At 36.9% G+C, this 24,000-nt stretch overlaps 1 protein-coding gene across 2 annotated transcripts in view; it reads right to left on the bottom strand.

Annotated features, from left to right (window-relative positions):
• LOC135206485 (kelch domain-containing protein 2-like) overlaps positions 1-24,000 on the bottom strand; it is a 208,779-nt gene that overhangs the window by 35,250 nt on the left and 149,529 nt on the right. Inside the window, exon 10 of one of the 2 annotated variants that reach the window (XR_010312763.1) lies at positions 18,530-18,715. Coding sequence is in view for 1 of the 2 variants with exons in the window: in XM_064237861.1 (XP_064093931.1) it covers positions 18,598-18,715 (118 nt within the window). In the remaining variant the exon portion in view is untranslated. Of the gene's footprint in view, positions 1-17,389; positions 18,716-24,000 lie in introns of those variants that run through there. The other variant, XM_064237861.1, reaches the window with a different exon arrangement.

Raw genomic sequence — 24,000 nt, 5'->3', positions numbered from 1 at the left:
ACCGTAAGACTGAAACAAAATAATTTCGGAACATCCGCCATAGCCCGGAACTGATTTTTTTATGAACATATTTTAAAAGCGACATAAGATCAGAATGACGTAAGTCGATCCAATGTAACCTGAGGACTGCCTGAAAAGTATGAAAGAGGCATCTGTGTGACTGATTTAGTGTCTCAGTTTAACTTTACAAGATCCACCACAAGTGGTCCATTTTTAGAGCGTAAAAGGCAATAAAAACTTAATGCAAAAGGCAGCCCCTTCTTTTGCTCCCTCTTGTAAATGACACAGTTCAGTAGACAGGTAGCCTATCGTGTTTACCAACAGTCTACCATGGTTTTATGACCATTGATGTGTTTTTATACAGCAACTTCCTATCAGTTGTTACCATATTGCATTACCATTCATGAGATAAAAATGTGTAGGGTATGTCACCGTATGTGTGAACTATAGACTTATGCTAGCCCAGGTGTTACTCTTAATAGTATCCATTTGCAAAAGTCAAATGGGCTATTACAGCAGTATTTAACATAAAGGTAATGGTAATGATAGTGTACGTATTATTATATTAATAGTATACAGTGGTCCTCTGTTTTTCGAAAGAATTTTTCGAGAAAAGTTTGTATTGTTTGTCGAACAAAAGCTCATACTTCAAACTGACTGATTATCTAGTTTATACTACTTGTATTAGACAGCCTTCTATGTCCTAAAGGAAAAACTGTATTAATTTTTTTTATTTACAATAAATAGTTTAATGATAACCGTATTTGACAAAATAAATAAAAGTATAAAGCATTTCAATATAAAATTTAGTATAAAAAATGTATAAAATCATACATAACCATGGTGAGTCACGCCCACCTGACTTGAGACTTGAGACTGAACAAAGGAGCACTGATATGTTGACAAGAGGAGAAGAGATAGTTAAAATATCACATAAAAATGGTTGTTTCACAATAAACTAACGTAATGATAAAATATGAAAACAAACAAATGCAATACAGAAAAAAAGTCTTATTTGAGCCAGCGTTAGGTGCACCAAGTGAGATGGTATAGTTGAACAATATTAACAAAATAGTAAATGAAACAACAAAGCTTTTCACAATAAAAATTTACCATAAACGATTAACAAAATAATTCGTCATTGCGGTGATGCACAACTAACTAGTGGTACGGGGGGGGGATATATATTTTTTTGAGGCATAATGATTGAATGATTTTCAGTTATCATGCATCGTGGTATTGTTGAGGAAAGAAGAAGATACAGTAAAATCTTTACTATAAAATGTACATAAATCAGTACCAATTCACATAAAAAACAAAATGTTATTTCACATTAAATTTAACATAATGATAAAACATGAAAACAATCAAATGCGATACAGTAAAAAAAACAAAAAAGAAAACAAAAAGAAAAAAGCTTGCTCGAGTCAGAGTTCAGTGTGCTGAGTGAGACGACAGAGAGGAGAGGAGAGGGAAGAAGGGGTCTCCTTCCCACTGACTTATCACCTGGGCTGTGATGATTATTCACCCATTTCTTTCACTTACACTTGATATGCCCAAAACACTTCTTTTTGTTACAGTAAAATACCTATCTAGTGACAATGCTTTTTACAATTTTTTACTACTTACTGTAAAAGTAACAGCTCTGTAATAAACAGCTATTGCCTGCCTTTGATTGTTTGTTTAACAGCCTCCTTGTGAAAAGTTATTTGATCCCTTTTTCCTTTTCTTGCATTCTTGACTTATTACTTAATTATTTGAAAAATCCTCATGTTTATTTTAAACTCTGCCATTTGCTGATAGTAAGTTGATGTATTGTGGCATAATTAATCTCTTTCATGCACTTAAGATCCAAGTGTAAACACGCTGATTACTCTCTCTCTCTCAGACACACAATCGGATGCACACACACACACATGCACACTATCGATTCATTTGATTATCCTTGTAAAATGTTAATAAAATTGATTTTGTTATCAACCTTCGCCTACTGCGACCATTTCGGTTTCCTCAAAGGGTTCCCATCTCTCCTCCCTCCATTCCCCAAGCAGCCAGGCGCCATTTTCACCAAGTAGTTTGTAAATCGTACACAGAAAAAAAAAATCTTCGAAAATTTTACATAACTTACTGTTTTACTACTTTACACTCTAATTTAACTTTTTAACACATTAATAAAAGAAAAAATGTGAAAAGAGGGACTTTTTGGACTGGCTAGAATGAATTATCCTGATTCCATTTATTTCTTATAGGGACATTTGTTTCATATTTCGAACAGCATTCTGGAACGGATTAAGTTCAAAGTCTGAGGTACTACTGTATTAATCGAATGATTTCTGTGTTTGTACATTAATATAAAACAGGTGAAAAGATTAACTAGCATACTTTATATCAAAAGCAAAATCCCTCAAACTCACAAACCAGTTGTTTCCCAATTTATATGTTTATAATGTAAACATAACTCAGTTTCTTGCCCTGTCTCTCTCTCTCAGTACAATGTACACATTTCATGAAATACGAATTATACTGTATCATTAACATAAAAATACAAAACTAAAACTAGAGGAAGTTCAAGAAGACATCAAATGAGTGCGTGAATAGTACATCAATGTCAAGGTATGGGCCATACTGTAGTTAAAAACTTTTTAATATATTTCTCATTTAAATTATGTTACTTAACTCTGAACTTATTTATTTGTAATTTCTGTGTAATGTTTTGAGCGAAAAGGCAAGGTTAGGGTAATAACTTGGTGGTCGAGAATTGATTAATCCATTTTCAGTTATTTCATTTAGGAAAAATTTATTCGGATCTTGACTGCATCACATCTCGACACTAGTACTTCTAGGAAGGATTAGCATCGAGGTCTGGTGTTCTACTGTATTATCCCTTGTGGTTTTGTGGCAACTTACCGAATTATGTTAGGTCTGGCTGCAGGATTATTGTGTCTTCCCGTGTTCAGAATACTGCCTCTGATAACTACCCTGTACACTCTCAGATTCTTCAAAGGAAAAATTTCAGAAGAAAGTGAATGATGTACTCAACTTCTGGATGTAATACAACTTAGGAAAGGAGGGCCTGCAATCTTAATGAGGGAAACTAAAATTATTTGAGCTAGGGTGTAGAAAAAATAAGACCATCTGGGACATTTGCCATGACATCTAGGTAAACCCTGAGTTCTTCAACCAGGCATAATATTTTATCCAAAATACTGAGTCCCCTCATCAGAAAAGAGGACTTTCACTTTAAAAAGTGCTGCTACTATTGTTGTCATTTCTTCTGTTGTTGGAGGGATGCTTTAATAGTTGGTACGTTATTAAAATCATAAATTGTGTGGCAAAGCTCACCATTATTAAGTATTTTATGTATTCCTTAAGGAAAATGACAACTGTCTTGACAATTTTTCCCAACACCTGATATCATTACCAACAGGGTAATACCCATTGGAAGTAGATTAGATTCACATGAATATTTCCTTTAACACTTAAAAGGAACCCTGATATATCACAAACTCCATTTACTTTGATTGTAAAATACTAAAAAGGAAATATTGGCCTTCAGTAAATACTATCATGGCTATCTTTCATATAAAAGGAAGTTATGCTAACCAAATTAAACCATTTGGTCATATTTAATTATCTGTCAAATTTTGATTAATAGTGAGTGTCAATAACAAAATTGCCTAATATCTTTTTTATCAATGCTAATTATTTTGTCAGATAAAAAACAGCACAGTAATAACAGCATAGTTTAGTGATCTAGTAATCTTAACTTCTCACCTTGCAGTAGAACCAGTGGCTCCCAATTTCAATGGGTCTCAAAAATACATATTTAGCATTAAAGTTGTTGTAATGACCAGAGCATACACTGGGGACACAAGACCTGTTGTCACATTGGTATGAGTAGGATGAAGGAACAACCAAGGCAGTCGTTATGTGGACAGAATATAGAACCCTCCTGTCCTGAGTCTTTATATTCTATCATTGTGTCAAATTGCACTAATCTGACCAAGACTAGCTGTAAAAGAATTCTTTGAGCTTGGTAGCTCTGTCTTAATGAGACATGGGGGAGACCATGAGAGTGCAACTCCTTCAAGGAAGAACAGCGGCTATACTATCAAAAAGTTATACAAAAAGAGTTATACAGAGAAAATGAGATATGACAGTGGCATAAAGATGTGCAAAGAGGACCAACATAGAAGCAAATAGAGGAATAGACGGGAAAAAATTGAGGATAAACAGCAGGTGGCAAGGGCAAAATGGGAGGAATGTATCAGAATTTCAACACACCATGGAGAAAAGAAAGAATATTTAAGACAAAAAAAGTAGTTGAGGATATATAAAAAAGATGTAATGAGAGTGACATTAAGTATATGATAGAAGAAAATGAATAAATTACACATTGAAAACAAGGAGATTCTAGAATAAATGAGACAGTATCTTCAAAAGAATGTGATTAAAGAGAATGAAAATAAATTAAAGGACATTGGAATAATAAAATGACCAATAGAGAGCATAACAGCTGAGGGAAAAAAAGGGTCCTCAAGAAGACGAAAAAGAAATAATTACAATAAACATTGGATATAATAAGTGACTTAAGAAAAGTAACAAGAGAGCTGTTCATCCCTGAGCTTACTAAAATAATAGTATACATAAACCTAACTAAGAAAGAGAGACCCAAAATAACATGAAGACAGCCTTACAGTAATGGTATACAAAAGAAAAGGAGATGCACTGCAATGTGGAAATTATAGAGGAATAAGCATGCTATGAAGATATTTGAAAATGTGATGTTAAAAACAATAACTATCAGTTTGGCTTCATAACAGAGAGATCACTGACAGATGGAGTCTTTACATACTCTGACACATTTAGGAAGAGCCATTATGTTGGGTCTTTCTTTATTATGTATCATTACACAGGAAAATATTAATCTTTATTATGTAATCATTACCTAGTAAAAAATTAATCTTTATTACAAGATAAACTAAGAAGACAAGTTTTGGGCATACCTACTATATATGTATTCTCTCACTGAAATTTATTTTGCTGATAAAATAAAATTTATAAACCAAGGAATTTGGCATATATTTAAAAAAAAAGGACACTTTCATAATAAAAATGTCTTATATATACTTACCAAGTACTTATTACATACCTATAAGTTCCACTTATACAGTAGCTCTAAGTAAAAATTTTGTGGGTAACACTTAAAACTACTGTGTAAGTGACCAGTTTCGCTCACTAGTGGGAAAATAGGAACGACTGTAGGCAAAAATCTCAGTTTGTCCATCAGCAGGGAGGAGAGTGGGCTCCAAGTCTGTAATTACTTGGTAAGTATATATAAAACATTATTTTATTATAAAAATGTTATTTTTTATATAAGTAACTTAAGGCCGGTTCCCACTTGATGAGCTGGAAGCCAAAATTGTGGCTGGCAGCCAGTCTGGCTGGCTGGAAGAACACCTGATTGGCTTGTAAGCTTGGCTTGTAGCTTGGTTTGCAAGCCGGTTGTGGTTATGCTTGCATCTCAGTTCCCACTTGTAATTTATCTTTAAGATTTATAACATTGTTATTATTATTAAAGCTTAGCGACCCTATCCACATCATATAGTTACAATTCTGACAATGATAACAAAATATACATACCCAAAGCTCTCATACAGTAGTCCACGTTGTCGCAAGAACGTTGAGCTTCACTGTTCGGGATCGAATAGTTTTCGATGCTATGCTACTGATTGGTGAAACCAGAGCGGGTGACTGTCTGCTGCTGTTACTGGAGGTTGAAGCTTGGTAAGAAGGTAATCCCGAGATATTGCTATGACACGGGTAGGGATTCTCATATTTTTGGAGGCAGGACAGTACATCAATCATTGCCTGAATTCGGGGCCCTGTCGGTAATTTCTTAAGTTTTTTCGCCACTGTCTTCCCAAACAAATCCTCTTCATCATCGTCTTCCATCAATATTTTGGTAAGATATTCATCTTTCAAATAGTGTTTCTGGTTTTTGGCTTCATTCTTTTCGCCCATGCTTTTCTTCAATAGCGACTCTGATTTCTCTTCCTTTGACTTATCAGTAGTGGTTTTTTCTTGTTGTACCTCTTCCTCTTCTGCATTTTCATGTGCTACTAGCGATTTCTCGATATTTTCAGACGCATCCTCCTCGAGATTTCCTTCGGTACTTCTGTGCCCAAATTGAGACAGAAGGAACTTACAAACATTGAGAAGTGGCCACTTGCTGACCCACACTTCTTTGGTAGCCGCTCCACTTTTCACTGTTTTCTTTCCTTTCTGTATTTCTTTTCGGAATCGCTCTCGTACCCCGCCCGGTTTGGTCCATTCGTCTTTGGCCTTTCCTTGATATTTGGGACACTCCTCGTCTATCTGGGCCCACATTTCAGCAATACATTTGGGCTTTTTGTGATCTGGATGCTGTTTGTTCCATATAGCAGGGAATTTTTCCACCTCTTGACATAGGTGTTCAAAGGTGTCCCAATTAACTATTACTTTTGGTCCCATTTCACTTTAAAACAATCACTGTAATAGTATGTAATTAGTTAATAACATTCAACAAGCCTAATGTGGCTGCCAGCAAAAAATGAACTGATTTATTTTTTGCTGGCTGGCACCTCAAAGGTACAAGCACAAAGCAACGAATAAAATTGTTGGCTGGGAGGCAATCGATGATCAGCTGGCAGCTAACAAAAACGAGCTGGCAGCTCAGTTTTGAGCTGCCAGCATGTTTATTGGCTGCCAGCCACAATTTTGGCTTCCAGCTCATCAAGTGGGAACCGGCTATTACCAAGTAATTACCTACATAGCTGATTCCCACATTGACAGTAGGTGGGAGACATGGACATATGGACATAAACTAATTCAAAATTGTAAGTTACATAATACATTGAAATAGAAACGTGGCTAGCATTGAATGCAATGCTTGTTGTTTCCTTATCAGTTAAGAGAAGCTACTGGGATACTGCCTCTGGTTGGTGCTCATCTCAATCTGTAGTGGTGTGGCAGTATAGCCAAATGTCACCTACTACATAAGTGGGAGCTTTAAAGCAAAGGTTCATGTCTGAATGCTAGTTATGCATGATAGGTGTTCACCCTTGCCCTGGGTGCAGCACCAAATTATAACAACCATACAATATTGTCACCTACATTGAGATAAAACCACAACCCATCCACTGAGAGTGGTGGGTGCTTCAGGTGCAATGCACCCCCAGGCTCTGCAAAACTTGACACCTTATTACAAGGTGAAGAGATAATAGGAAAAAATCCTATGCTTCCTTCCACTATACCATGCCAGTCACTAGAAATGATCTGAACACTCTTTTAACTCCCATAAAATTATTGAAAAATGGAGAACAATTAAATTCCCAGTGATTCGAAGGCTGAATGACCGTATGAGGCATAAAATATGTGTAAGCTAAAGGGGTTGAGCTTACTCTGATGTCCTTAACTTTACTTACAAATTAATTCTTTGTGTGCCTCAGGGTAAAAGTCCATGAGTGTGACACATTCTAGTCAGTGGATGAAACGGATCTTGCCATATTGCTATACATGACGGTCCTCTGAAAACACTAAATGGGCAGAGACCTCCCTATTCTCCCACGGAGATGGAGAGCACCTTGGAGGCTTGGAGAATGATCTAGAGTCAGGCTGTAGCTTGTGCCAGAAGCAATGTACGCCAGCCGAGCTATGAGCTCGGGACTGGTGGGTGCTCGTGGGAGCTAGCAAGAGCTTAAATCAAGAGATGACACCAACAGTAGCTGACACCAAGCTAACTGGCTGTCAGACGAGTTAGAAGTTCAAGGCATTGTAAAGCCCTATCACTGGGAGCCAGATTTTTAGCTTGCTCCAGATGGGTTGGGCACCAGGAGAGCTAGTAACTCTGGTTTCACTCCTCAAGCAAGTGAAACACAGAAGATGATTATACTTCCAGTAAGAAAATGCAGAATGGAAGTAAGGGACATATTGTGCCTGAGAGCTAAAGAGGAGACTGGTCTGATGTCCTTAGCTTTCACATAAAAAGAAGGCAAATGCTCTCCTTGAGCATATAAAAAATAAGCCCCTTCAGAATGTAATCTTAATCCAACCCTGTTCAGCAAAACCCAAAAGCAGTAGCTGGACAGAGGGTTTTCTATTCTTCAAAGCCAATGATGTCCATTAATTTCCAAAGGGAGAAAGAACGGATCTAGAGTCTGAATGGGCCCTTGTTATGGCTAAAAAGGAAAATGTCTCTTCCTGGTAAAGGAACTTATCTAAACAAAAGTTGGGATCTCCCTAGTATGTCCTCATCAAAGCTGGAGGCTACTCAGTAGGGTGTCTTTTGAGTAAGGAAATTGAAAAGAGGAACACAGGGGAACAAGCAAGGGACTTGATGGTTATTGAAATACATCCAGGTTCAAAGAGACCGAATCCCTTTCTCGCTTGAACACGACAAAGACAAGATAAGGTCATCAAAGCTGGACCCTGTGCATAAACTCAGTCAAGCATAGTAAGATACCCTTCACTGATGGAGCACAAAAGATGTGGATCTCCTCATGTACAGAGAAGCCATCTAAAAAAGGGCCATAGAATTTTCTAAGAAGAGGGGTAGAGACTGCAACCCCAGCTTCAAAATGGCCCACTTAAGTGTGGTAAATGAGGCTAGAAGAATGACATCTGCAACCACAATAGTTTATGCAATAAGTCAAGCAGAAAAACTTTTTACTGATGAGCTTTGAAGATTTGAAGGTTCTGAGAAGAGGCAAATAGGATTATAGTTGGACTGCCCCATGAACTCCTGTTCTGCCTGACCAGGGGACGCAAGATCTATCCAGAAGGAAAGACCTACTCTCAGCTTGTCTGCAAGACCTAAGATGACTTGAACTGTTCACAGCAGAGGTTCTCTTACTTGGAAAGGGAATGAAAGAAAAACGAGCCTTTCTTCTCTGGCGGTTGTTATATCTTGGCGGCCGTATCCAGCAGACAGCACAATTTCTGGCCTGAAATCAGTCATATCTGGTACATGAATGTGAGAGTTTTGTTTGTCTGTCAGTGAGCCAATTGTCCTGCACGTAATTAGTAATATAAAGGGGAAAGTGTGGCTGGGGAACTATTTGCCTGAAGAGGAACCCGAACCCTTGACCTTTAGGAAGGGATGTATGACAGGGGATTCTTAGAAAGGGGGGTAGCAAAATAGCTAGGATTCATGATAGTAATGTTTTTGTAGCAACTTTGTGGATATGATTGATATTGCTAGAAGTGAGAATTTGTTGAGTAAGGAAGAGATTGAGGAAATGCAAGATAAGAGCTTGGAGATAAGTATGTTGCGACAGTGTGTTTTGGGAAGTGTGCGTGTGGAAGATTGGCTGTGTGAGTTGGATATATATATGAGGGTTGCTTAACGGTTTGTAATGTGTAAAAATAAGTGTACTTTTTGCATCAGGACGGGATGTATACAGGGAAGTGTATGTGCCGGTGTTTTTTGTTGAGTCAGCTGTATGTGTGTGTTTGTTGGTGCATGATCGGTTTGGGCATATGGGGAAGAATAAATTGTGGGAATGTATGAGAGAGAGATTGTATGTGCCTGGGTTAAATAAGATTTGTATGATGTAATTGTTACATGTGAAGACTGTCAGAAAGGAAAGTATCAGTGTGTGCATGCGAGTCCGCCTGTGTTGCGATTGCAGATGAAAGAGCCATTTGAAATGCTTGTGATTGATTGTGTTTCGTTACCAAAGACTGCTAGAGGACATGTGAGAATGATTGTGATGGTGGATCACATGAGTAAATTTGCCTATGTGGTCCCCATCAAGGATAAGAAGAGTGGAACTGTTGTGCAAATGGTGGGGCAAGTGATGTTGCCAATGTGTGTGTGTGTAAGCCTGCGAAAATGTTGAGCAATAAGGACGTGAGTTTGTGGGATGGAAGTTTGAAGAAATGTTGAAAGAATGCGGTAGTGTGCATGTGTACTCTACTCTGTATACTATGCCCACTGCAAATGGTTTGGCTGAAAGGACCATTAGAATGTGACTAAGGTTTTGCGAAAGATGAGTAAATGTGACAATGATTGGGATATGTATGTAGAAAGTGCAGTGTGGGTATACAATGCCACACTGCAGAAGAGTATAGGTATGTCTCCTTGTATGTATGTCTTCAATTTTGAAAGGATTATTAGGCCGTGGTTGGGTTTGTCAGTGTGTGATCGGGATTTGTGGAAGAAAGCGAGTGAAAGGTTTGAAAGTTTTAAGATTGGGGATAAAGTATTGAAAGAGGTGGTTGAGATAGGAAGAATGAATGTGAATGAGGTAAGGGAGAAATTTGAAGGGCCTTTTGAAATTTTGGAAGTGGGACCGAGTGGACTGAGTTATGTTTTGGGGAAATTGCGAGTAGATGGAGGTAAGGAAGAGGTTAGGGCACACCATAACCAGTTCTGTAGGTGGAGGAATGTACCACAGGATGTTCAGGAGAATGCGATGAGTGACTGTTGAGGGTTAATAAGTATGAGCCAAGTGTCAGTGAACAAATGGGTCTGGGAGATCGACAGTTAGTATTGGTAGAATATGGAAGAAAGCGGAAGAATGTAGAGAAAGGGAGTGGAAAAAAGAAGCATGAACTGCATGATAAGGGTGTTCATGTTACGAGTACAAACAGCTGATAAGGCATGTAATACGGATGACTTTGAGGGAATGAATGATACTTATAGTGTGATGGGTTTAAATTGACAGGGGTAAGTGAGATATCAGTGGGAAGGGAACCGAATAGTAAGGAAGTAGTTGGTAGTATGGATGAGTCTTTGCAAGAGGATTATGGAAGTATGGATGTAGCAGAAATAACAGAGATATTGGAACCAGACTTAGGTGTAGATGAGGTAGTGAATGAGATTTGGGAGGATAGTAGTGAGGCAGATAATGGGAATCTGAATTAAAGTGGTTTGGAAGAAATGAATGGCGATGTAACAGAGAGTGTATGAGGGTCCTCAAACAAGATCCAGGGGCCTGCATCCGAGCATCATTGGGTGTTGTGAAAGGCAATTTAGTGTGGGTGTTATGAGTGTAAGGAGACGTCAAATGTAACGGGGGAGGTAATATTGAGGAATGATACGGTAGTTGCATTTGACAAAGTCTTCGAGGGTTGCGTGAGAGAGAGAGAGAAAGTGAGAGCGTCGATGGTTTGTTTGTAGTTGTTGGGAATAATTGAAAGTTTAAATGTTTTCGTGCGTTGGTGTGTCATGTTCGTGTTTGGTGTTGCTGTATGGTAGTGTATAAGTGCTTATGTGTTTTTCTGAGGAGGGGAGAGAGAGAGAGAGAGAGAGAGAGAGAGAGAGAGAGAGAGAGAGAGAGAGAGAGAGAGAGAGAGAGAGAGAGAGGTGGATGGATAGTTAGTGAGTGGTTTGCTTGTTGGGTGATCGTCTAGGTTGTCTGCTGGTGTGGGTACTGGGTCAATCAGTCAGTCAGTCTATGATCTGAGTCTGTGATGGACAGCCACTTTTCCCAGACAGTGGTCTTGGCATTGGATGGTCAGTTATTACGTGCTTTCAGAAGTTGTTCAATTTGCTGGTGATATTGTATGTTAGCAGGTTGTTGTGCCTGTATTGCTAAAGTTTATTGTGCTTGCACGTTGGAAGGTTGTTGAGCTTGTGAATTCCTGTGGTGTTGTATGTGAGTTGTTGTAGTTGTGAGATGCTGAGTGTTGCTGTTGGTAAGTTGTTGTGGTTTCTTGGTGTTGTTTGTAAGAAGTTGTGTATAGACTTATAGTGTTGTTTTGGTGATGTTTGTAAGTACTAGTTGTGTATAGACTTGTAGTGTTGTTGTTTTGATGTTGTTGGTATTCATCTGTGCAGTGATTTGTTGTGTTGTTGAGTTGTTGTGTGGTTGTAGTACTTGTTGAGTTGTTCTGTGTTGTGATTTCTGGTGGTTGTTTCTCACCTGAAGTCAGTCATATCTGATGAGTACATGAATGTGAGAGTTTTGTTTGTGTCTGTCAGTGAACCAATTGTCCTGCGTGTAATAAGTAACATAAAGGGGAAAGTGTGGCTAGGGGAAGTCTTTGTCAATAAAGTAAATGAGGGGAGATCTTTTTGCTTGCTTTGCTTTTCTTGTGATCCCGCCACATCGTCTAGAGAGGACTACAGCCATCCAGGTGTAAACTAAGGACAATTAGCCCTGAAGCACCCAAGAGAGATACTTGAAATTCTCCAACATACATGCCCCGTAGGGGGGTAGTGCTGTCAGTGCACCTCATGTGGTGCATTGTAGGTATTGCTTAAGGTTCTTTGCAGCATCCCTTTGGCCCCTAGCTGCAACCTCTTTCATTCCTTTTTTTTACCTTCGCTCATATTCTCTTTCTTCCATCTGACTCTCCACCCGCTCTAACAATCGTTTCACAATGCAACTGTGAGGTTTTCCTCCTGTTCTGCGTTTCAGACCTTCTTACAGTCCTTTTCCTTTTCAGCGCTGAATGACCTCCTAGGTCCCAAAGCTTGGCCTTTGGCTTAATTTCTATAACCCAATCCAAGCAAACATACACAAGAAGATTCCATCTTCCGAGGAACACGACCCAGAAACGTGCGGTTCCCCTTTGGCTTCCTTAAACAAATTCCGAGGTGGAAGTAGAAGACTGATGACAAATCCAGAAAAGAGGTAATTGAAGATGAAGGATTTACATGAAGACCAATAATGCTGCAGAAACGTCGAAGCACAGTTCCCCTAACTAAGAAACTCTGTCCCGGAAGATGGGCCTTTTGGCTTTGTCTCCGTTCTGCGGACAACCAAGCATCCTTGTAAATTATCGTGCAGCCTCTCAGACATTACAGAACAACTGTCGACTCTGTGAATTCTGATAGTCGTGTGGACACGTGGGTATCTCGAAGACTTAATGACACCTTGTACAGACTAAAGACTATGCAGGACCGTTCATAGTGGAAAGAGGCTTGAAAGGATTCATAAGACCCACAAAATCCTTAAACAGAGAAACTATAAAGCTAGTGACCAGGTGTTGGGAGCTCATCATCAAGAGCCAAGATGAAAAAAGGTGAGAGTAACACAGCTCTCTCTTCCAAAATCAAGGCTAAGATTGCACAATCCAACTATCCTTGTCTGCACTGTATAGCACTGGGTGACAAACCTAGGCGATGACGCTTGTTCCTGGTTCCAGTAAAGACAAATCAGAAACTGGATAAAATCTTTGGGAAGGATAGATCCGTTGAAGTACTTGAGGGAGGAATGCCAAAGACAGGTGCCTTCTCTGATCCCGACAAAAAGTCAGACTCCTAAAAAAATCCTTGACCACAAAGGAAGATTGTAGTAACATCATCTTGACAAAATGTTCGTAAAACTCTGTAAGCACAGGCGCAAATGGGCACTCGGGAGCTACTAGGTGCTCAGGAGCAACTGGCCACTCCAGCCACTGAGAGCTCGGGAGGACAAGGATGCTTGCTCGGCCACTCAGGAGCCAATGAAAGTTCAGTCACTGTTGCACACTCTGGCACTATTGAGTGCATATCCATGGAAATGGAAGAGAAACCTTTAAACATTAACACTTGACATTCCACTTTTGAACGTTCTGAAGAAAACAGCTCCAGGTTGTCCCAAAAACTGCAAGAAGGCTCAGATTCCCTGACCTTCTTACACGGCACCTGAGGGGTGCAGGAAACATCCACAGCAGACCTTTTCATTGGTCATGTTTTATCACTAAGGTGCCACTGTTCATGGCTGGATGCCTCTGAACTTGAGGAAAGACAGTGCACAGTTGGGAAGACACCTTTCAACTGGCTGTCTGTTGTCACATGGGATTGGCTACAGGTGCAACTAAGGGGCCGACTACCTGGCATATCCCCTCAGACTCCCTTGGACCACCAGTATGACAGTGACTGTAGGTCTAGGATATCCGATGGACCGGATAGCCACCACCTCCAATACACCTTCGTGAAGATGCCTTTCCAGTGGCTGCCTGTCGATACCTGGGAATATGCAACAGAGGGGGCAATTACATGGGGTAATTCCCACCAATCTCCCTTGAATGTGAGTATGTCTGTGGCTTAGGTCTAGGAGAACTGGCGGGCTGGATAATCACCTCCTCCACTACCCAACACTCACTTGGAAAGCTAATTTCTGTTAACCCAGACACAAGACTGGAAATGGCATGGGAAGGGAAGGAAGCAAGGGAGCCAGGCGCAGAGGTGAGTGGATAAAATTATAGGGCTATTAGTATTAGTAGGAGAGAAAAAGGCCCTATTTCTTCCACCATGCTGGCGCTGATGAAAGTGTCGTTAAGTTACTTTTAAGGCAATTGTTTAACAATGCCTAGTGAATCATCTATGCCCTGTAAACAACACTGATGTAAACACTTGGCCTAATGTAAGATACAAGATTTACTTTTCAGGGCAAAACTACATCCACAACTTACAAGTAAGTAGCCTACAAAAAAAACGGCCAAAAGTTACTTAGCTTTTAGCCTAAAAGAATGGTGGTGAAACATTAAAAAATTACCCTGAAGCAACAACAATTTGCAATTACAGGCAGTTCCCCAGTTATCAGCAGGGGTTCCATTCCGAGGCTTGATGATAAGTGAAAATTGTCGATAACCAAAAATCTGTGATTTTCGCAGCTTGTTGGCACCAATAACCGGATTTTGATGCTGATAACCATTTAATGGTGTCTCTGTTAGACATGTATCGGTACCAATACTCTATTATCGGCGCCAATACCAGAAATTGGAGCATTAGGGCGCCAAAAAATCAGTGATTTTCACCACTAGATAAGCACTATAAAACCAGATTGCCAATAATCGAGGCTGCCATTAACCAGGGACTGCCTGTAAACATTTATATTCGGAAAACTTCACTTGAGAATTTATTATTAAGGAAAAACTATATACGTACGGACCAAAAGTTTACGAGTAATAAGGCCTGGTAAACAAAAAACATAATGCAAAGTTTAGCCAAAAGAATTATGCAACATACGAGAATTACTTTCAGAGCTGAACTATTATCATCGGCTCACAAGAGTAAACAAAAGATTAGTTGATGAATCAGCTCAATAATAACAAAACAAGGAAAAACTAATCCTAAGATTCCATTGAAGGTAACTAAATATGCATTCTAGAGAGAGTGCACATCACTGAAATCCAGATAAATATAACTGGAACATAATGAACAAGCTACAGCTATCACCGATGTTTACTCAATGATGGCAGGAACAAACAGCTTTCTGCTTTCTGGTCACCTACACAATGGTTTGAAGTGTTACCCACGAAATTTTGAATTCAAACTGCCGTATAAGTAGAACTTATAGCTATGTGCAATTACTTGTTAAGTAAGTTACATAGAATGTCAATTTTCCTATCAACTCAAGACAGGTCACTTTTTTGGGACAGTTAAGCTGCTTAAGCCATGAAATACCATAATACTAAACTTTTACATTAGAAAGAAAATTCCTACACTTAATATAGGATTTAGATGAAGGAAATATTTTCATATAATTTTGTAAAAGATTGGGTTCTCACATAGCAAAGAAAAATTATTTGAAAAATACAAATTCATAATGTAAAAAAAGGTATGTACAGAAAAAATATGACAATAAATAACAAAGATCGATAGATAGAATATGTAATTTAGGCTGAAGTTAAGCATATCTTAGTTTAATCACACCACTGAGCTGATTAACAGCTCTCCTATACCGAGAAATTAATTCCATATCACCAGAAATAAATTCTTCTAATTCTATACTGGTGGCTGGCAGGAGCAAACTTGGGGGTACCAGATTGGTAGGCAAGCGAGCAAACCACTCAACCACTGAAGAACTATGAGGTCATTAAGCATTTGAACAGCAATTGACAGTAAAAAAGGTTGGAAAAGTGTAAGAGGAGGAAAACCTTACTGTTGCATTATGAATCAATTGTTAGGAGAGGGTGGAAAAGTAAGATGGAAGAAAGAATATGAATGGAGGTACAGTGAAAGGGGATGAAAGGGGTTGCAGCTAGGGCCCAAAGGGACACTAAAGAACCTTAGGTAATGTCTAAAGTGTACCGCATGAGGTGCACAGACGGCACTAACCCCTTACAGGGTAAATAACAGAGTATCAAAACTAAAAGGAATATCTAATCAAAATATTACAAGTCTAACAGTTCAGCATTTTAACTAATGCTTTCACTTATTTTGAATTTTGCAGTACACATAGAGATAGACCCATAAATAATATGAAAATATAAAGTCAGAATGCAATATCCAGATTTAGGCGAGTTTAAGAATGAATAGAGAAAAGGGTTTCCCTTAACAGGAGTAAGATTTACAGTATGAGGAAGAAGTGACAACAATGTACTAACCCAGGAAAGTGGTCCAAGTCTCCTCCAAAATTTATTGGACTGTAGTTAGGTAACTACAGGAAAAGTAACATGCAAAGAGGAAGAATACATATCATACATTTTGGAAAGGCATTTGACAAGAGTACCAAGAAAAATAGTTATACGGGCATTAAAAAGGCAGAGGATAACAGACACTCATTAGCTAGTGATGTTACTCTGTCAACTAGAGATGAGACATCAAAATTATCAGAAGACCTTGAGATAAATGTTAGTGTCCATCAAGGAACAAAACCAAACCCTTGGCTGTTTATAAGAATAGAGGAAGAGGCTGCCAATGAATAAAGAAAAGGGGATTCCTGGACCCTGCTTTATGCAGATAACCTAGCACTAACAGCAGAATCTGAATTGTTTAAAATGCTTAAAAAGGACAGTGACATAAAAAGAAGAGGGCAAAATGCATCAGAAGAACTGGAAAGGAGACAAAGAACAGCTGCAATCATAAAAATGTCCGGTGGTTGTTGTGGGAAAGGTGTGAAATAGAAACACTTTATATTGAATGTAAAATACTGTCACTTCAGATGGTGAAGATTACAAAATACACATGATTTAAAAGATTTTTTATACCTTAAATGTATTGCCAAGACAAACTGAAAAGAGAGGGGAGTAAAGAATCTTGGTCTGGCAAAAGGATAAATTTTAAAAGAGTTAGCTTTTACCTTGAAGACACACTGGACTGTGGAGCATGAGTTGAGAGAGCAACAAGAAAAAGTAGCTGCACCATGGATGAACTGGAAAGATAGCTGGACTACTAGCAAATAAAAATGTTCCATCAGTAGATAGAACAAACTTACAATGGTTACCTATGCAAACAGCTGGCATAAAAATGTTTATGATGATGATGAAGATAAAGAAGTAAAAGAATGTTCTTTAAGGCTCAACATTATTATTTCTTCCAAGAGTAACTGAAAATAAAATTTAAGAATCCACAAAAGAACACAGAAAAGGTTTTTGTTCAAGGATTTCAACCCAAGTTCAACTCCAAGTTTAATTTCATTATCAAAATAGTAGTTTTATATACATAATCACTTAGGAAAAGAAATAGGCATTAATATTTTCATATACCTGTACTGACTTAAGAAAGAAAACTGCCACATTGGAAGTGCATCAACTGGTATATTAAATAATGAATATTTCTGTAAAACAAACACCAGCCGAGAGCTTTGTGGATCCCAATGGCAAAAAAATCACTCTTAACAACCATAAATTAGCTTGTGGATCTCAATAGCAAAAAAATCACTCTTAACAACCAAAATATTTTCAATTACATTGTGCTTCAAAAGAAGAAATGTCATATTTACTATTTCTCAGGAAGTAACTTTAAAATTCCCACTACCTTTGTCATTCAGCATATAGCATGTAATAACTGCCACTTGTAAAAATGTCAATGGAAAATAAAAAATATAATTTAATGTTAATGGTTTCCAGAAAATGACTAACTTAGTGACTAGTAAATAGATTCCAATAAAAAAAATTGGAAGAGATGACCAGTGAAAGTCAAGAAGTTTCCATTAAAAAAAAAAAAAAAAAAAAAAAAAAAAAAAAAAAGGAAATCAAGGTTGTTGATAATAACTAATACATACATACATACATTACTGCATAGAAAGAATTAATTTGTGCTGGAGACAGTAATGCAACCTTTCCATCTAGTCTTCTTTGGCAGTTGGACAAAGTGGATGAATGGGGGCTGCATACCCTTTAATAAATTGGACTCTCAACACACTGTATCATGATGAAAAAAGGCCCTACACTGTATTTAAACCTGTAATGTTCCTGAAGGCTATAATTGTAAAAAAAAAATATCTTTGGTTTATTCCTTTTACCATACTATACAACTTGTCGCCTAGAAACCATAATTTTGTGTACAAATGGTTTGATATTCTTCTAACAATTTATCTGACTCTAATACCATCTGGCTCATTACCAAGTAGCAATGCCTAGGAACTGGTTTTATACTAGTTTTAGGAATACAGTGTAAAAATATTTGTATGTTTCAAGGTATAGTTATGACATAAAACATACCCTTTCTTATGCAATTTGCATAAATACATATAAAAGTAATTTATAATTACCTTTTCATGACCCAAATTCAGTGGTATAAAATACAAAAACAACACAATTCACATCAACAATTCATTTTTAAATAAACAAAATTTTTCTTTAAATAAAAAAAATTAACAGTACTCACAACTAATCCAGTCATGTCATCTGGTTCCTAAGAATAACATTTTAAGAGAAAATACTCAAAATTCCTTGCTAGGTTACTCGATCTGAAGCAAATCGAAATTTCAAAATCGCCTGTAAATTCTGTGGTAAAGATGACATATGCTGAAGAAGTATCCCGCTGTGTTTACAGATGGCTTCAAAAGTCAACCTGAAACAATTTCAAACATGTTACCTCTCATAACACTACAAGGATACTTTTCTTAGAGCAAACAGGTTCAGTAAAGGAACTAAAACCTAAATTCTTGTTCCGATAAAAATTAAAAGCTATACAGCATTCCTGAAGACAGTTAAATTGACCAAGAGTTAATAACCTTCATCACCAACTAGTTCAATAAATCATAACAAACACTTCAGTTAATGGTCAGAATAAACTAAACAGCTGGGTGTCCATATTTTCTACATAATTAAGTCTAACACTTCTTCCTCCTCTTTAATTCTTCTCATTTACTTCACACCTGAGCTACAAAACTGCATTTGTGTTATTTGTTCTATTGGCCTTTGGACTTTGAAATAAAGCCTGTGCTTACTATCATAACTGGATCAAGTAATTACATTACAGAAAAGTAGCCTCTTTTTCTTTAATTACCCCTTCTGCAATGGCAATAGTGAATATCAATGAACTTGTTATGCTGCCCAAATCTACAGTACTTATCTCAGTGCAATGAGACATGTATGTATATCTGGGTAGCCTCTCTTCTCAGCGATGCTGAATCCAAAGCTTTCTGTCAAATAAATTACCAAATCTATTTTGGGCACTGCTTTCAAAAGCTATCTGTAAGCTGCTCCCATTCCAAAAGCCTCATTGTACACTTCAAGGTTCAAAATCTTTGTGAGTAAGTTGTGAAACCAATGAGTCAAGCATGCTAAAAATGGTTCATTTCCCACTAATGTTTAAATATTCTTGGGGTCCCCTTCACAACTAAGCTCCTACTACTTTTGTAAGCTTTTATTCTTCAGGCTCTTATGAGGTTACAAGGGAATTCCACAATCATTCTTTAATCTTGCCATGTGTGACAATGATGTGTGCAAAATTGTAAAGTTTTAATCTCTTCACTTTATACTAATTCAGCTTAATTTTTGGACTGGAAAATTAATATACAGTAGTATGAATAATTCATAGCCACTTGATCTTTCATTGTATTCTAAAGAACCTTAGGTAATATCTAAGTCTGGCAAAAACCTTGAGAGAAAATGTACTGCTTCAGAGGCCCTCAATTCAGGCAGTTACTGGTTATCGGCGGACTCTGTTATTGGTGATCCAGTTTTATGGGGGTTGTCTATCGCCATAAAATCAGCAATTTATGGCACCATAATGGGAAGAGTTCCAGTTATCAGCACCATAAGGATTTTTATGGCAGCGCCATAAAGATTTTTATGGCACGCCATAAGAACCCTTATTGCACACCATAAGAGTGCTTATGGCACTGATAACCGGTTATCGGCGTAATAAGCACCATTATGGCCCCATAAATCACTGAGTTTTGGTTAATGGCGGTTTTTGCTTATCGGCACACCCCCAAAAACGGAGCCCACACTGATAACCAAGGACTACCTGTATAGTACTGTAAAAAAAATTCAAAATTTTTATAACTCAGCATTCTAGTATATAACAGACTGAAACCACCAGAGCTCTTTTCTTCATCTGCCTTGTTCACTTGGGTTTTCATGTATAAGCCACTCTTTCTCTAACTCCTTACTATCAGTTTGTGATCTGCATAAATCTACATATTTCCTCTCTTAATCATAACCTTGATATTTCAAATCCTCATACCTACTGAAACTCTGCTTCCTGGCTGATCTCTGTATGTCAGAGTCATCCATGTAATAATTGCACTTAATCAGTAAATTTTGATATCCAGAAAAATATCATTGGGGAAACTACCTGACGTATATATGTCATAAAAACTCCAAAACACAATAAGAAAGCTTGTTGTATTGGGTTATGTGTCCTACTGGTTTTTGCAGGAGTGGGTAGGCAGTACCAACAAACACTAAGCAGGAGCTACTTTTTTTCAGCCACTCATGGACGTTCTTGGCTGTTACATCACAGCCTTCTCATCATCAGTTCATGCACAGTCATGCTGGAGTGCACACATTTTAATATTGATTTTTTTAGTTTTACTTCCATTTTTACTGCAAAAACATGATTGAAAATGATATCTCTTCCGAGGAATATGTTCCTTCTGAGGAAGAGTATGAGAAAAGTAACGAGCTCTCAAATGATGAAATAAAAGAAATAAGTAATAATGAAGTGAAAGAATGAGAGGTGGAAGGTGGGTGAACCTTGCTATTAACATATTTGAGAATCATTGTCCAGCAATGATGCCAGACTTTTGTGATGATTTTTCAGGGATAAATCCAGCGCTTGAAGATGCATCTTTCCTTATGCCTGGGGATGCATATAATATTTTTTCATGATAAAGTGATGAAAATTTTTTTCAAATGGTAATGAGAGAGCTGCATTATTTTTTCAAGAAAATCCCCAGAAAAAAAAAGAGAAAATTCATGGGTTGATATGGTGAAAAGTAAAAGACGGGGATATGTATGTATTTTTTGTTTGATTATGGTTATGTGGATCATGAAACTGCCTTGCATCAAGATGTACTGGGTAGATTACCCTCTCTATTGTGGTTCTCCCATATTTTGCAAGAAAGTAATAGTAGATGAAGATTTTTTCCATTTTGAAACTTGCATTTTTCATCTACTGCGAGTGTGATTGCAAAAGATGAATCCACGAGGATAGAGACATACTTGGACTTGCTATGTGACAGGTGTCATACTTTGATGAGGCCTCACAAACACCTGGGTGTTGATGAGGCTAAAATTCTTTGGAAAGATCATCTTGGATTTAGGCAATTTATAAAAATAAAAATTCAAAATTTGATGTGAAAGCATTTGTTTTATTTCCCTCTGATATGCAGTGGAATAGTTATTCTTGGAATTTTTCCCTTTACTATAGAAAAGATAAATTTCAAGTGGAAAATTGACAGAAATTTGACAGTTTCTGAAAGTGTATATATTATATATATATATATATATATATATATATATTATATATAATAGATATATATTATATATATATATATTATATATATATATAGATATATATATATTATATATATATATATATATATATATAATATATATATATATATATTATATATATATATATATATATATATATATATATATATATATTATATATATATATATATATATATATATATATATATATATATATATATATATATATATATATATATATATATATATATATATATATAATATATACAGTCGGCGCAAAAAAAAAAACGATACGCCGCACTACATTTGTAAACAGATCATAGCAATGATATAAAAAAAGGAAAATAAAAGGGAAAATTTTAGTTCACTTATATTTTTTTCAATACTTAAGACATTTCTCCATTATTTTTGAGTACAGCTTTTAACCTTCTTGGCATTGAATGTGCTAAATCTTTGAAATATTGTGCATCCATGTCTTCAAACCAAAATTTACGGATGGCATCCTTCAATTTGGGGAGGGACGTTTTCTCATCTGCTAGTGCCTTCAGTTTCCGTTTCATGTATGCCCAGCAATTTTCAATTGGGTTTAAATCTGGTGAATTGCCTGGCCAGTCCAATTTCTGAATATTAAATTCCTTAAGAAGGTTTGTGACCTTGTGAAATCGGTGGCAAGGTGCTCCATCTTGCATAAATACACGCATGCCCAAAAGTTCCTTGTAAGGGACTAATTCATTTTCTAAGACATTTTCATAAATCTCTCCATTCATTGTCGTGCTCTCTGGGAGAAAATATAATCCCCCACTACCCCCATATCCGCTGAAACATCCCCATACCATCACATAAGCTGGATGTTTCACAGTCTTGACTGTGTATTTTGATGCATAGCGGTTAGATCCTTGGGGCCTCCTTACTTTTTTGCCAGCGCTATGAATAATGTGGAAGTTAGATTCATCGCTAAAAACTACCCTTTCCCAATCCTTTTCAGTCCACTTCAAATATTTTCTGCAAAAAGCCATCCTTTTTTTTTTCATAGGCTTAGTGAGGAGTGGCTTCTTTGCTGCAACACGACATGGGAGACCAAGGTCTTTCTGCAATCGATGTTGCACAGTCCGTTCAGATACGTTCCTAAGCAGATCAGGGTTTTGAGACTTCAAAATTTTGGCTGGCATTGATGGATGTTCCATAACAATCCTTTTTAAAATGTTATCCGTTCTTTTTGTAGTTTTTCGTGGCCTCCCTGAGCCTTTCTTCCGCTTCAGTGATGAATCAAGGTCTCCTGTCTTGGAGCGGTTTGCACCCACAATGAGACGGTGCTTTTAGAGATTCCCAGCTCTCTTGCAATAGCTGACATTGACTTGCCAGTTTTCCATAGGGTCACAATTTCTGCTTTCTTAACTAAGGATAAGGAAGTTTTAGCCATAATTCATTAGCTAGCGAGCAAGAGCGCCAAATGTAGCGGTGACGAAAGCTTGAATGGGGCAGGAGCGCATACAATGACATCCAACCTTTGGGACAGCTTGAGTATCACTGAAGTGCATTAGTAACTCATGGTACCGAACAGCGAGACAATAGAGGCTGCCAGACGAACGATAAATTGGGGAAAATATATACTTCTCGGGCGGAAATCGCAAGAAAAGTCCGAACGCTTATTACAGTAATACATAGGGAGTCGTTCGCTTTTTTTTTGCGCCAACTGTATATATATATATATATATATATATATATATATATATATAATATATATATATATATATATATATATATATATATATATATATATATATATATATATGTAGTATGTATGTATGTATGTATGTATGTATGTATATATATATATATATATATATATTATATATATATCATATATATATATTATATATATATATATATATCATATACACACACATATATATATATATAATATATATATACTATATTTATATATATATATATATATATATATATATATATATATATATATATATATATATATATATATATATATATATATATATATATTTTTTATATATATATATATATATATATATATATATATATATATATAGATAATATATAATATATATAATATATCAATAGAGGGATCCACAGTAATATCCTTATTTATTGAGATATAATATTTATTATACAAAGCTTAAAAGCGTTTATCGTCCATCCCTCCTGTGGACTTGATCACTAAGTAAAATGAGACATGGTATAGGTGAAGAATTCCAAATAAACATAAACAGACAAAGAACATTAACAAGGTTAAAAAATTTCGAACAAGTCATTGGGTCGTTTGCCTTTCCATAATTCGCTGTGATCTACGGGGCGGGACAAAGCGCCGGTCTTCTTCCTGAATGACATCTTGACGGTCGTTAACCAAAAAGGTAGTTTGTAGATTAGGCTCTG

This window comes from Macrobrachium nipponense, chromosome 11 (genome assembly GCF_015104395.2).
Source record: "Macrobrachium nipponense isolate FS-2020 chromosome 11, ASM1510439v2, whole genome shotgun sequence".
Taxonomy (NCBI): domain Eukaryota; kingdom Metazoa; phylum Arthropoda; class Malacostraca; order Decapoda; family Palaemonidae; genus Macrobrachium; species Macrobrachium nipponense.
Note: the sequence above shows the minus strand (reverse complement) of the source record. Positions and strands in the feature narration are given on the sequence as shown.